Consider the following 15,076-nt stretch of genomic DNA (forward strand, 5'->3'; position numbering starts at 1 on the left):
TTTTGCAACACGGCGTCAGCTGTAGTTTCATGTAATGGCTTTGTAACTCCTGTATCGGTGGCACCCCTCACGGAATGTGGTGTTCAACAATAAACTGACAGGCGGGTGCGACAAAAGTTAAAAACAAAGCCTATCACTTCAGCTAATACTTTTGTCGGTCACGAATCATGGTAGTGGAAAATATCATAGGCGATGTAGGTATTCTGCTGACCTGTATGATCCCTCCATGTTGGACTGTCCCTCGACGCCAGGAGTGCCAGCTACCTGCACTGCGATGCCGTTGTCGGCCTCGAAGGCGTAGTTGAAGTTGCCGTCGCCGTTGTCCACACGCTCGTCACGCACAATGGCCACCACGGGGCGCGCATCCAGCTGGGGGCGGGCCAGGGCCACGGCGGCCAGGCAGGCGAGGACGACCTGTGGTAAAGAGGGAGGGATTTGGGTCGGAGTAACACCAGTGACATTATTATCGTGGAATTAAAAGTCGAGGAAATATATTACGAGTTATATACGCAATCTCTTCTCAATTCTCTGAGTAAAGGGACGTAACCTTCAATATCCACAAACATTTTTCACTTTCAGTAAAGGTTTATTCATGAGAAGAGAGCGGCTTCGAACATGAAAGTGAGTGTCCGAGTATGCTCTAGGTGCAAAATTATGGTACATGATCTTCAACATTGACTCTTGCAAAAAATATATTGTATACAAAGAGCCACCCACACTGGATTTTCTCTGGGTTTGACTGTGTGGCATTACACACACACACAGAAGTTGAAAGAGAGAGGTACATAAAGAGAAAGAAATAGAGGAAGAGACAGACAGACAGACAGACACTAATTTGCTGCATTCCAAAGATTTAAATTCAAAACAAAACAAAAATTAATGGCAGACGAGCAAGATCTTGAGCAATATTCCCTTGGTCTCAGGAGCCTCAATATTTCGTCTTCCTTAGCAATATATGTCGATTTTTGAAAGCGAATATTAGGATGAATTATTATGATTTTTTTTAACATGAACGTGGATAACAAAAATAAATCACAATGAATTAATAACTTGCCTTCAACTACCATGATATATCTTTAATGTACAATACTTTCTTTTTCCCTTTAATATTCTGTACATGTAATAGAAAGGAGAATATCAGTATTACTCTATCGTACTCTGCTGTACGTTGCTTATACCTTCAGAATATCGATAAAGGACAGGTAGTACACATTGGACCATCAATTTGTCAGATATAAAAAAATAAACATAAAAGATAAAGGAATAGCAAAATATGAAAATCCTAGGAGACTTAACATGGCTCTCTGCTAACCCCACAAGAAACATGTGCATGAGAAAAGAATAGATAAATAAATAGATAAGAATAAATGGCCACATAGATAGATAAAATAAATAGATGAATAGGAAGGAACAGATAAGCTTGTTGAGAAGTTTCCTGATCGGACATGAAAACTGTGTGGAAAGGAATAAATAATACATACATAAAATTTAGAGTGGAGAGAAGATAGATAGATAGATAGAAAGATAGATAGAGAGAGAGAGAGAGAGAGTGTCCCATTCCATTCTCCCTATACTCACGAGCTTCATGATGGTGTGTGTTGGTGGTGGACGGTCGAGTGTATGGTGAGTTTGGGCCCGTCTCCCTCTATATATACACCCTTCCCCGCTGTCCCTATGGTAGCCTAGAGGGAGGGCGGGGTCAAGGCCGTCTAGCTATGGGTTGGAGGAGGGGAAGAGCGGGATAGACTCCTACAAAGACGGCGAAATTTGAAGGAACGAGTTATAGAGGCAAAGGCGATGATAGTACAGTGGGCTTGATTCATGTAAGTAGCTGTGAGATGTAAGGGTGGTGTGTGTGTGTGTGTGTGTGTGTGTGTGTGTGTGTGTGTGTGTGTGTGTGTGTTTTTGGGGGGAGGGGGGTTAATAAAATCGTCTTGAGGGAAATCAAATGCAAATCTAAAAGCACTTAAAGATGCTTGGGTTTAAGAAGTTCCCTTGATTTCTTACTTTTTTCCCTACATCCAATAACATCTTGGCCTCGAAAGTCATCCCCTTTCCCCTTCAAAATAAATCTACGTCAGTGAAGATGGTGGTGGTGATGGTGGTGATGATGAGAGTGACGGTAGTGGTGACGGTAATGGTGGTGGTCTGGTGGCGACGGTGGTAGTGGTGGTGGCGGTGACGGTGGTAGTGGTGTTGATAGTGGTGGTAGTGGTGGTGGTGGTGACGGTGGTGGTGGTGTTGATAGTGGTGGTGGTGGTGCTGGTGGTGACGGTGGTGGTGATTATCGCTCAGGATCCGCCAATTGCATAAATCAACGTATCCATGTCAAACGAAGGGGAAAGCTTCGAACCTGCCTCGCAAGCTGACGGGTTTATCCAGGTGAGGCCAGGTAACCTAATCATCTCACGTGAGGGGTATTTATCGATCTTCCTACCTTTAATTAACCCCTTCAGCCCGATTATTTCCTGGGCTGTATGTATGGACGGACGATTTTTTCATGTTTTTATTTGGTGGGCTTTTGTTTTCATTTCCTGTCTTATTGATACTAACACCAGTATTTTATTTTCTTCCCGTTTTATTGATACTCATGCCAGACCACTTTATTGGCCTCTTATTTTATTGCTGCTACTTCAGACGATTTTCTTCAGCTTCAGGGAGAATCCTAATACTTGGAGGGGAAGGGGAATTCTGAGGTTTTTTTCTCCAGTAAGAATACAGGTCTTAGAATATGTCCATCACCTTCCTCTCTGATGCTTCATATGAGAGAGAAATTAATACGTAGAAAAACATTACCAAACCTCTCTCAGCCTAGGAATATTAGCCAGCATAGAAAAATAGCAAGAACAAGAGGAGAAATATCAGGTGAACTTTTACCCGAAGCCTCTCTCAGCTTAGGATTAATAGCCAGCAAATTAGAGCCACAAGAATCTGTCTATGTATTGCCAGACGCCTTAATCCCGTAAAGGGTGGCCACAAACAAATTGCCTCCATGTCGCCCTGTCCCCCGCCATTTCACTGCCCTGCTCCTAGCTCACACACCCCTCTCTCATATACCTCTCCATACCCTCCCTCCATCTCATCCTCGGCCTCCTGCTCCCTCTCCCCCCCCCTCCACCTCACTCACATAAAATCTCCTAGTCAGTCTCTCACTCTCCATCCTCTCCACATGGCCACAAGAACAAATGGCGAAATATCGGGCGAATTTTTGTGCCAAGCCTCTCTCAGCTTAGAAATATTAGCCAGCAGAGGAAAGACACCAGTACAGGAGGTGAAATAATAGGCTAACTTTTACCCCGTACTGTTTCTCTCATCCCCCACCCCAGAGACAGCAACATCAGTACTCTTGACTCCTTCTGTTGAGTTTCTGGCCACTTTAAGAGGCTCTGATCTGAAGGTCGTGAGGGAGGAACGTGCAAAGGAAGGTCGGAAGATGGATTGGGGGATTAATGGAAGGTGAACTGGGGAGGGAAGGAGAGGATGGAGAGGGAAGATATGGGGTAAGAAGGGGAGAGAGAGAGAGAGAGGAAGCCGAGGAGTGTGTAGGGACGTCGTGTATGGGGGAGGGGGAGATGTCAGGGAATGAATGATGACCTGGGGTGGGGAGGGGGGGATGAAAGGGTAGGTGGGTAGGTGGGTAGGTGGTTACGGGGGTCGTTAAGTGTAGATGTATGGGTGGGCAGGAGATATGTGGAACCTGAAGGGGGGAGGAACTGAAAATGGAGGAAGAAAATTAAGCTAAAAATGGAACTAATACAGAGAAAAAAAAAATACGAAGAATAAACAGAGAGAGGAAGAAGGATGAAGCTGAAGGTAAAAATGCCTCTGACAGCCACACCCACGCCTGCTGTACTCTAAGGGGAAAGGCATACCATGGCGAAAACCTGGTCTGGGTGAAAGTCTACTAACGTGCAACATCTTGAGTTCGTAAGTTTAAAGAAAAGGAAAACAAAGTCTATGCTCGTACACTCCGGCATTCGATGGGACCCCCGGAAGTGGCCCCTCAGGTGTTGGGTGGAGGAAGGACGCTCAGGTGTTATATCCTACTGAAATCTGGTGCGGGTGGAGGCGTACCACTGTGTATTTTTTTTTTCCACTGCGAGGCCTGAACTCCATCCTTTAAAATGATACAGAGAGTGAGTGAGTGAGTGAGTGACACAGTTAGGGATAAATTCTGTCTTCGGTCGCCTCAGTGGGTGTAGCCATAAAAAAAAAATGATGTTCTCGGGATGAAGGGGTTAAGTACACCTGGCGAATTTTATGACAGGACATCCTCTCAGGTAATCTAGGAGGTGAGGAGAGACTGGTGATGGTGGTGGTGATAGTGGTGGTGGTGGTAGTGGTGGTGGTGGTGATAATGGTGGTAGGGTGGTGACGGCGTTGGTGGTGGTAGTAATGATGATATTGGTAGTGGTGGTGGTTATGGTGGTTGTGGTAGTGGTGGTAGGGTGGTGGTGGTGATAGTGGTGGTGATGGCAGTGGTGGTGATAGTTGGAGATTTGGGATGAGACTGAAGTTTATTTGTTAACAGGCCGTGGGTTTAGTGGTCTTTGTGGCGTTATTATTATTATTATTATTATTATTATTATTATTGTTATCACTGTTACTATTATTAGCAGGGTGTAATCGTGTTTCTTTTACTTGTTAGCCATCGCATCTTTCACACAATCAGTTTTTGGTATCATTATTATTATTATTATTATTATTATTATTATTATTATTATCATTATTATTATTATTATTATTACTATTATTATTATTATTATTATTATTATTATTATTATTATTACTATTATTATTATTATTATTATTATTATTCACACTTTTTTTACCCTCCTTTCAGTCACATACCATTCTTATAAATCTTCTTAGTTTGCTTTCCATGAGGTACAGTTGGCATCAAAAATACTGTCATCTCTCCTGCTCTCTCCAAGGGCATTAGAAGCAGTAAAATAAATCCATAGCAACCGACTCTGATCATTTTACTTGCCTACAGATTAACCAAAACATTTATAAAGACCTCTGAAAAAGAAGCAGGGAAAGAGACGTTACTTTTGAAGCTGACTGTACACGTGGTCAAAAAATGAAAAGATATAGTAAGAAAAAGTGAATATTTTCCTAATTATTTTTTTCCTTCTTTTTAATTGGTCACGTGCAAATTTCTTCCATTTTCTTCACGTCATTACAATTTACGAGTTTTAAATTCACGTGGCAGCCTCCCTTTCCTCTTTATATTCACGTGACAGCCTCCTTTTCTTTATGTTCACGTGACAGCCTCCCTTTCCCCTTTACATTCACGTGACAGCCTCCCTTTTACCCTTTATATTCACGTGACAGCTTCCCTTTCCTCTTTATATTCACGTGACAGCCTCCCTTTCCCCTTTATATTCACGTGACAGCCTCCCTTTCCCTTTTATATTCACGTGACAGCCTCCCTTTCCCCATTATATTCACGTGACAGCCTCCCTTTCCCCTTTATATTCACGTGACAGCCTCCCTTTCCTCTTTATATTCACGTGACAGCCTCCCTTCACTCTCTATATTCACGTGACAGCCTTCCTTTCCTCTTTATATTCACGTGACAGCCTCCCTTTTCCTTTATCTTCACGTGACAGCCTCCCTTTTCCCCTTATATTCACGTGACAGCCTCCCTTTCCTCTTTATAATCACGTGGCAGCCTCCCTTTTCCCCTTATATTCACGTGACAGCCTCCCTTTTCCCCTTATATTCACGTGACAGCCTCCCTTTTCCCCTTATATTCACGTGACAGCCTCCCTTTCCTCTTTATATTCACGTGGCAGCCTCCCTTTTCCCCTTATATTCACGTGACAGCCTCCCTTTCCTCTTTATAATCACGTGGCAGCCTCCCTTTTCCCCTTATATTCACGTGACAGCCTCCCTTTCCCCATTATATTCACGTGACAGCCTCCCTTTCCCCTTTATATTCACGTGGCAGCCTCCCTTTCCTCCTTATATTCACGTGACAGCCTCCCTTTCCCCATTATATTCACGTGACAGCCTTCCTTTCCCCATTATATTCACGTGACAGCCTCCCTTTCCCCTTTATATTCACGTGGCAGCCTCCCTTTTCCCCTTATATTTACGTGACAGCCTCCCTTTTCCCCTTATATTCACGTGACAGCCTCCCTTTTCCCCTTATATTCACGTGACAGCCTCCCTTTCCTCTTTATATTCACGTGACAGCCTCCCTTTTCCCCTTATATTCACGTGACAGCCTTCCTTTCCCCATTATATTCACGTGACAGCCTCCCTTCCCTCATTCCTTTCCTCCGGCGTCTGTTTCTTGACAAATCCTCTTCCTCCCCTCCCGTCCCCTCCCACTCCCCAGGCTATCCCCTTACTCCCCAGGCCATCCTCTTACTCCCCAGGCCATCCTCTTACTCCCCTGGCCATCCTCTTACTCCCCTGGCCATCCTCTTTCGCCCCTGAGCCTCCTTGCCCATCCTCATCTTCATCTCTTAGAATTAGATATCGTAGTCGCAGTTTTCTCTGTTACAAAGTCCCGAAAGGATGATTAGGTCTGTTGATGTCCTTTGTACTCCTTTGCACTCCTTTGTACTCCGCTCCCCCTTACCGGCATCCCCCTACCCCCTCCCTCCCTCCTTACCATCCCCCTACCTCCTCCCGTCCTCCTTACCATCCCCCTCCCGTCCTCCCTTTACCATCCCCTACCCCAACCCCTCCCTCCTTTACCATCCCCCTACCCCTATGGAAAGGGAAAAAAAGATACGATACTGTTTTTTTTTTTTTTTTTTTTTTTGGTAGAGTGGTTAGTGGGAAGAGAAGAGGTTTGGCCAAGAAAATAGAGAAGGTGAAAGAGGGAATAGTTTTAGAGGTGTATAGTGTAGGTTACTTGTTAGTGCTATGGTGATGTGTACAACCCCCTCCCAGAGAGTTACTTTACCTCCCCTCCCCCCGGTCTACTCTAACCCCCCTCCACCCCCAACCTCCTCCTCTTCCCCGGGGTTACATAAAGACAGGCTATGGTCAAGGTCGAAGGGGTAATCACAGAGTAACCTCGAGGACAGTACCCGGGCTGTAAGGTAAAAAAGAGAGGTACTAAAATGAAGCGAGGCGGAGAGCAGCCGCCCATATTGACTATAAATTAAAATACGGAGGAACGCAACTGAAGGGAGATGGATTTCGAGGATGTGTTCATGGTAAGTTACGGAATAAGTCAAAGAAACGGAGGTGGAAATTTTTTAGCTCTCCAGTTGTCATCCAAGAACGAAATTGACGAGAAGTGAATTTTGAGGTGCTTTCCTTATCAGTCGCGAATTATCTGAAGAGAGAGGGAGGACAGGAGTAGTTGGGGTATGTAAATGTAGCCCCAGGTGTATCTAGGTGTAAACCCAGTAGACTGCAGGCTGAAATTATCCCTCCCTTACAGCCCACCATCATCCACCGACAGGGAGCAAAGGTACGTTTATATAACCGGGCAGGTCCACCGCCTAATATAGGTACCACCACGTGAAGGCCGTCCCCTCTAGATCCTTGGACTACACAGGTAAACAAGGAGGAAATATGGTGAGAGAAGCAGGAGAGGAGCAGTACATGGTTTAACTAAAACTAAATAGGCTGTGAAATAAAACAGACTGAGGAACAGAAATTAAGGTTGCATTGTCAGTCGCTACCTAAATTAAAGGAAGATGGGCGGCAATACGAGAGCTTCCCATGTAACAAAACAACTGAAGGGAAGCTGAGGGAAGCAGTACATGGGCTATAAAGCTCACTGGAACGAGGGGCTAAACTGATGAGAGGTGAAGGTCTTGGAATCCCCCTCAATAAAGCTTTACGTCTTTTGGTACAAGGGGTTGTGCTTTATTTTTTTTAAGGTTCACTCTGGTCGCTTTTTATTAGTTCCACAAGTGCCTATTTTATTAATGGGATTTAAAATAATCTCAGTAAATTATTTTATTGGAGTGTGGATTATTATTATTGTTATTATTATTGCTGTACATTGTTCCTGTTATTGCTATTATTAATGTTATTATTATTATTATTATTTTTTATTATTATTATTATAAACATAGCCTTCATTTACCCATTCATGAACAAAGAAACACCTTCTTGAACTCAATATACCGTTCAGGTGCAATCTAAAAAAGAAAAAATCGCCATCGTAGGGATTTTCGACACAAAGAAGAAAGAACCCAAGACAAAAAATTTGAAAAAAGTTGACCATTTTATCTCAAGGACATCTTTTTTATTTATTTGTTTATTTGTTTATTTATTTATTTATTGCTGTCACTTTACGATGTACTTCAGCTTTGGAGAAATTTCACGAACAGGAGAGAATGGAAAAAATAAACAGTTGATTCACCTTAACCTGGCCCAGATATCTGTCTTTTTGCAGCCTATTTCACGAAGCTTTACGTCCCTCCATAACACCCCCTGTACCGTTCAATATCTGTCGGTTTTATATATATAGATACAACACATTACTAATTTATAAGCCGATGTTAAAAAGAGACAGGAGAGAATTTACTGTTAAGGGAGAGAGCTTGGAAAACCGTCCAGCCTTGGTGCTCCCAGACGATTTCCTGAAGCCTCTCCGGATAGCGAAGGGGTTAGAGACTACCTTCACTGTGGGTGTTTCTTATCAGCTGAGAGATAAGGAAGAGATAATGTAGCTTCCTCTTAACATTCCAGAGAAAACGGTGAATGTTTGGGGTGTAGGGAGGGAAAGGCTGGGGAACTGAAAGGATAAGGGATAAGGTATGGGAATTAGGAGACAGAACTGGTTGGAGGGAGGGCTGTCGAGGGCCCCTTATCCCTGGTCTTGGTTGGTGTTTTGCGTGTGTGTGTGTGTATGTGTGTGTGTGAGTGTTTGTGTGTGTGTGTGTGTGTGTGTGTGTGTGTGTGTGTGTGTGTGTGTGTGTGATGATAGGTATGTAAAGTGTGGTTTGAGCCTCAACCATCACAGTCTACAGTCATTCACGCCGACAGCATGAAGTTTGTGAATATCTGGTGACACTTTATTTTTGCTCTCTCCAGACGATTTTACTCAGCTCAGGAGGGCTTTTTCGAACCCTGGGGACTTGACGTAGCCTCCTTTAACCCCCTCACTACTCGGGGTGCTTGCAAGCTGAATAAAATCGTCTGGTAGAAGAAAGAGTTAAGAGTACAAGGCAAAGAGTAAATTGTTCTCTTGGTGAAGGAGTTAAACCTTTAGCCTTTTCTTACTAGTACGTCCATATATCCAGTTCGTGTATATTCCATCTACGATTATGTGCTTTTTTCTGTATTTTATGTAGCAGTTTTTTGGCAAGTTGTAGGAGGGTCTCAGCTGTCATTAAAAGAGAATATAGGTTGGTTGTTAATTGTGAGAAAACTATTATTAATCGGGTATTCATAGGTTCCTTTTTGCTGCTGGTAAATAAAGTTATGCTTGGCGAAAAGGGTCATCTCGGTCTTGCTGCTGCTGTTCTTGCTGTATATATATTTTTTAGTTGTTGTCACTGTTATTGTTAGGACTATTATTAATATTAAAATAAAGGTGTTTGGCAAAGGAGGTCCTCTTTGGGTAATATCATCCTCCTTCTACTAAATAACCTCATGCTGTGCTAAGGTGGTGCTCCTGTGCGTGGCGTCTGTGGCCCCGGCTCTCCCCCAGCTGGAAGAGAGGCCCGTCGTGGCCATTGTGAGGGACGAGCGTGTGGACAGTGGCGACGGCAACTTCAACTACGCCTTCGAAGCTGACAACAGCATCGCCATGGAGGTTGCCGGCACTCGGGGGGCAGACGGTCAGGTCAACATGCAGGGCAGCTACAGGTCAGGCACTAGGGCACCCTTGTTACGCTCGTAGTCATGAAATTTGCAAACCATTTAGTACGCTGGGTGTAACTATAACCAACAAATGGATGCTTCGTGATCTCGTTGGTCATAATGCTCCAACTCTGAATAATGCACAAAGTTTCAGTTCCTAGGGAGTTGCAGTGCATGAATAGAACCGATAATTTCCTAAGCAATATCTTTGGTAAAAATACTTAACAGCTGAAAATATCGTAAAATGTAACAGTATTATTTCTCTAATTGTTTATATCGATACAAATTATTTACAAATATTTTCACTTGCACCAACGACGAACAGAGGTTAATAGCAATGTTTAATAATGCTTGTAAATCATTAAAAACCAAGAAAATACAGTAGGTGAAAATAACATATTCGAGGATAAGTGAATCAATCTGAGCATCAACAATTTTTAAAGGAAAGATGTGAGTATGTTGCAGTTAGGATATGCTTTTTGAGAAAGAGCGGAATTATAATCCACCTTCTGCAAAGTTTACATAATTTTTAGAAGACTCTTATCCAACTATCTGCTTTTTACACGACCTCTCTCAAGCCATCACTGATAAAGCTGTTGATTTTACACATAATTAAGCCGAACATAAAGTCAGTGACGAGTTACAGGAGGAAGTAAATGCTTTCTCTGTTCTATATCCCTTTATCGTCCTCGCGTGGCATCAGGCTGACCTTCCCCGACGGCACCGAGGCTGAGGTTCGCTTCATCGCCAACGAGAACGGTTTCCAGCCTGAGTCCGACCTGCTGCCCACGCCCCACCCCCTCCCCGCCCACGCCCTTGAGCAGATCCGCATCGCCGAGGAGCAGAGGGCGGCCGGCATCACCTTCGAGTAGAGTTCTTTACAAAGATGACCTGACGACGACCCTGGCATGCTTTTTAACGTCGAGGAAGATGGATACGTGAATTTCTAGCACCACAACGCAGTAAACCACACCACACCGTACCACACCACACCACACCACACCAAACCACATCAAACCACTCCACACCACACACCACTCAATTCCACACCACACCACACCAAACCATATCACACCACACCACTCCATCCACACCACCCTACAAACTCCTATGCCACACCGTAGTCGCCACACCACTACATCACACCATACCACACCCTAACACCCTGTCCAACACCGCATCCACTGCAAGCTGTGTTAGGCTGTACTGGAAGGCGTAAAGGTGTATCTAAAATAATAATAATAATAATAATAATAATAATAATAATAATAATAACAATAATAATAATCCTGAACACAAGCTACTGAAAACCACAAATGAGTTTTCTATTCCTCTTGAAACTTTTCTTGATGAACTAAACTGTGAAATATAAGCCTGATTCAACAAGCAATTTGACAGTGAAGGAAGGTGGTGGAGAAAGTGGTGTTAGTTGTAAATTTTAGAGCAGGGCTGTGTTACTCTTTGTTTTGAAATGCTGTGTGGGTGGTGAGGATAGCGAAGGAGACTGTAAATAAAGTATGTGGTCTTTATAATGGATCATAGATAGATGGATGGATGGATAGATAGATAAACAGATAGATAGATAGATAGATGGCTGGATGGGTGGATAGATGGATGGATGGGTGGATGGATGGATAGATAGTTAAATAGATAGATAGATAAGTGGATGGATGGGTAGACAGATGGATGGATCGATAGATAGAAAGATAATTGCATGGATGGATAGATAGATACATGGATGGATGGGTGGATTAATAGATAGACAAACAGACAGAGAGACAGACAAACAGACAGATAGATAGACAGATAAAAGAAAAGAAAATCCTTCAGCAGGATACTCTGGTCGTCATTTTCTCTGATACTGTGTTTATTCTGCTCTTTTTTTGTCTGACGGTATTGTGATCCCAACTCTAACGAACGGGAGTGAAACGTGGACCCTGCTGAAAGGACACAGGTCAAGAGTGAGAGCAGTGGAAGTGGTTTATTTGAGAGTAGCATGTGGAATGGAGAGAGAGAGAGAGATAAGAAAGTGAAAGAGCTTTGTGATGTTGATGTGGTTGTGACTGAAACCGTAAGGAATAATACTCCGAGATGGTTTGGTCATGTGGAGAGGATAGAGAATAAGAGACTGACTAGGAGAGTGCACGTAGATGAGATGCAGGGGGAGGGGGAGGCGGAGATCGAGTATGAGATAGATGATGGTAGGATGAGAAACGAGTGTCTGAGTTAGAGGAAGTGGTTTGATAGTAGAGGACAAGTTGAAATAAAGGCGATTTGTTTGTGGCCAGCCCCGACGGGATTAAGACGTCTGGATATGGAAAGATTAGATAGACAGATAGATAGGTAGATAGATAGATAGATGGATGGATAGATTGGTAGATAGATTGATAGATGGATGGATAGATAGATAGGTAGATACGTACTGTAGAGAGACAGATAGATAGATAGCGTATTGGTAGGGATCCAGTAATTAGGCTATTCCTAGGTAAAATATTAACATCGCTTTTGCCAAGGAAGACCTAGCACGATTTTAGGAGCTAAGATCTTGCTAGGAAGACAATAAAAAAAAATAAAAATAAAAAATGTGACTTCAGGCTCTGTGGTGTATTGCGTATGAGTAAAAGAATTATCAAAGGAAGAAAGAAAGGTGATTACTTCATGATCTGTGTCAAGTGTATTGGCCCCGAGTGTCATGTCAGCGTCGTATACCCAACCTCAAGAAACTCGTGTGTGTGTGTGTGTGTGTGTGTGTGTGTGTGTGTGCGTGTGTGTGTGTGCGTGTGTGTGTGTGTGTTTATGCAAGGAAGAAGGAACCAAAGGCCAGAAGTCAGCCAGATTGTTTCCTCCAAGAAAAATAGAAAAATAACAGAGAGCCAAATTCAAGATCCGTAACAGATGCATACTGACTAGGAAGGACGATGAGTTTGAAGTTCTTTTGTACTCTACAGAAGCTGTCTGAACCTAGAGATATTGTGTATACTGACTAATAATCATCAAGTGGTTTGGTCTCTCGCTTCGTTAGTTCGGAACCTGAGAGATGCAAAAGAATTAATGATGATTAATGTATGTGTCTTTGTATATCTTCCTTATGGTATGGCTGTATTTCCTGTTGATCCTTCTTTATGTAATAGATACTATGAATAATAATTTACCTGAGTGTACTGTAGATATTATTCTCTTAAGTCCCACAATAACAATACGTAATTCATAAATGATTCACTACCTTTAATAGTAAAACACATGAAAAGATAGGTATAGAGTATGTCAAAAATATTCCTACTGTGCAAGAACGGATAGTCAACAAATTCTGGGCCAAATCGTCATTGGAAATCACTCATACTTGTCTCAGTGGGTCAACGTGTAGTACGTGGGCCAAATCTCAAAAGTTAGTCTTGCTTTATGTCTGCTTTATATTCGTGGAGAAGATTTACCTCCGTTATTACTCTGAACTGATTGGTGTATAGATTAACCACTCCACAGTAATTTTTTTTTCATGTATAAAATTCATTCTTATCGATATGAAAGGCTAGAAAGAGACAGGAGTGAAGGAAATGCATTTATTAACAGGAAAAGAAGGACTGGCAAACTTCAATCAGTGGTCTTCCCAGCACGCGTCACTTTTATGCCGGGGTCGTCGTGAGGGTCGTGTGGTGGGGAGTGGTGTGGTCGTGTCCGTGTTATTCGAAGGTGATGCCCTCAGCACGCTGTTGCTCGGCAATTTTGAGCAGCTCGTGTACGTGGGCGGGGAGGGGGTGGGGCGTAGGCAACAGGTCGGACTCAGGCTGGAAACCGTTCTCGTTGGCGATGAAGCGAACCTCAGCCTCGGTGCCGTCAGGGAAGGTCAGCCTGTGGAGAGAGTTACGTCATGGTAAGCAAAATAAATCTTAATCTGTAAGAGAATGTGTCACGTCATACACAAGAATAACGCAATGTTCACTGTCTTCTATGCAGTGTTACATGTACATTTTCATCCTTTACTTTCTAAGCTCGACCCGCAACATAAATGTGCCCAGCAGTAGGATCACACCTTGTTGACTTAACCTACCTGTAGAGCCTTCCATGCTAGCCTCACTCAGGTGTATTAGTCCCTGCCAGCCTGATTCACCTGTACTAACCCCCACGTTAACCTCACCCTCTCCATTACATGACATATTCACACAACACACCTAGACACATAAATCAATCACACCACAAACATTATCAGACCTTTTTCGACAATATCCCAGCACTAGCAATGAAGAGGCACTTACATACTCACTTCACACGCAGGGCAATACAACACCTTGATTAGAACACAATATTGAAAGTCCCTCACCTGAGATTCACCCACCAGCGTTATCCTTAAACAGAGCTGATTCGTCTTTTTAGGCTTGCATCCCAGCCCTCCTCAGGTACCATCTTAGATTCAGACTGGGTGGAATCACAGATGACACATACGTTGTTGGAGTTAAGAAACAAAAACAACAACTTGCAGGCGTCTTGCATGTTAGTCTGACCCACCTGTAAGTGCCTTCCATGTTGACCTGACCCTTTTCGGCGCCGGGAGTGCCGATCACAGACATGGCGATGCCGTTCTCGGTCTCGATGGCCCAGTTGAAGTTGCCATCGCCGCTGTCCTGCCTCTCGTCCTTCAAGATGGCCACGTGTTCCGCCTCAGATTCGGCAGCAACAACAGCCACCACGGCCAGGCAGGCGAGAACCACCTGCACAAGAAATGAGCCAGAGTCAGGACTGTGTTCAGATGTTCACGTAAGCTGGGTGTTTTCATTTTCAGTGTTCAGAGGGTAAGCAAGTTTACAAAAAATAAAAATAAAAATGAGTTACAGAGGCAAATAGTTCCTCAGACTTACGAGCTTCATGTTGTCTGCGTTGAGGTGGAGGGTCGAGTGTGAGGTGGAGCTAGTCTCGGCCTCTTATATACCAACTGCTCAAACCAACTAACAAAGGGAGTCAAACCAGAAATATTAAAGCCGTGCGAAGGACGTTGAAGGGAGGGAGGTAGGGCAGAGGGATAAAATAGAGGGGAACGAAGAGGGATGGGATGAGTGGGATAGGGGAGAGGGGAAGGGAGAGGAAGAGGAAGAGGGACATTAAAAGAAGGGTTGGGAGAGGGGCGAGGTGTTGGGAAGGGAGAGATGTAAGGGGGAAGGATATAAAAGGAGAGGTAGGGTGAGAGGGAGAGGGGAGAGATTTGAGGAGAGGGGTAGATGTGATGGTATGCTGAAAGAGGAGTGGAGGGAGGGGAGAGGGAGGGGGAGATAAGGAGGGGAGGGGTCATACAAGGATT

The 15,076-nt window shown here is 43.7% G+C and overlaps 2 protein-coding genes and 1 pseudogene across 2 annotated transcripts; 1 reads left to right on the plus strand and 2 right to left on the minus strand.

The window, feature by feature from the left end:
- Nucleotides 1-423, minus strand: part of LOC145394657 (cuticle protein AM1159 pseudogene) — a 1,531-nt pseudogene extending 1,108 nt beyond the window's left edge.
- An 8,548-nt stretch (nt 424-8,971) lies between these two features.
- On the plus strand, nt 8,972-10,661 carry LOC145394791 (cuticle protein AM1159-like). Its single transcript, XM_080268576.1, has 3 exons — nt 8,972-8,980; nt 9,593-9,795; nt 10,493-10,661. The coding sequence occupies exons 1-3, from the start codon at nt 8,972-8,974 to the stop codon at nt 10,659-10,661; spliced, it is 381 nt and encodes a 126-aa protein (XP_080124702.1).
- A 2,805-nt stretch (nt 10,662-13,466) lies between these two features.
- Nucleotides 13,467-14,648, minus strand: LOC145394706 (cuticle protein AM1159-like). The gene is made up of 3 exons (XM_080268487.1): nt 14,640-14,648; nt 14,290-14,492; nt 13,467-13,635 (listed from the first exon to the last, which is right to left on the minus strand). Exons 1-3 carry the CDS (start codon nt 14,646-14,648, stop codon nt 13,467-13,469), a joined length of 381 nt encoding a protein of 126 aa, XP_080124613.1.
- Nucleotides 14,649-15,076: the final 428 nt, after the last annotated feature.

This window comes from Coenobita brevimanus, chromosome 28 (assembly GCF_032717465.1).
Source record: "Coenobita brevimanus isolate Jiangsu-jjx chromosome 28, ASM3271746v2, whole genome shotgun sequence".
Classification (NCBI taxonomy): Eukaryota; Metazoa; Arthropoda; class Malacostraca; order Decapoda; family Coenobitidae; genus Coenobita; species Coenobita brevimanus.

Coding starts and splice junctions, on each gene's coding strand:
- LOC145394791 (XM_080268576.1), top strand. Junction 9,796..10,492: donor AACATGCAGGGCAGCTACAG/GTCAGGCACTAG, acceptor GCGTGGCATCAG/GCTGACCTTCCCCGACGGCA.
- LOC145394706 (XM_080268487.1), bottom strand. Junction 13,636..14,289: donor AACATGGAAGGCACTTACAG/GTGGGTCAGACT, acceptor CTCTCTCCACAG/GCTGACCTTCCCTGACGGCA.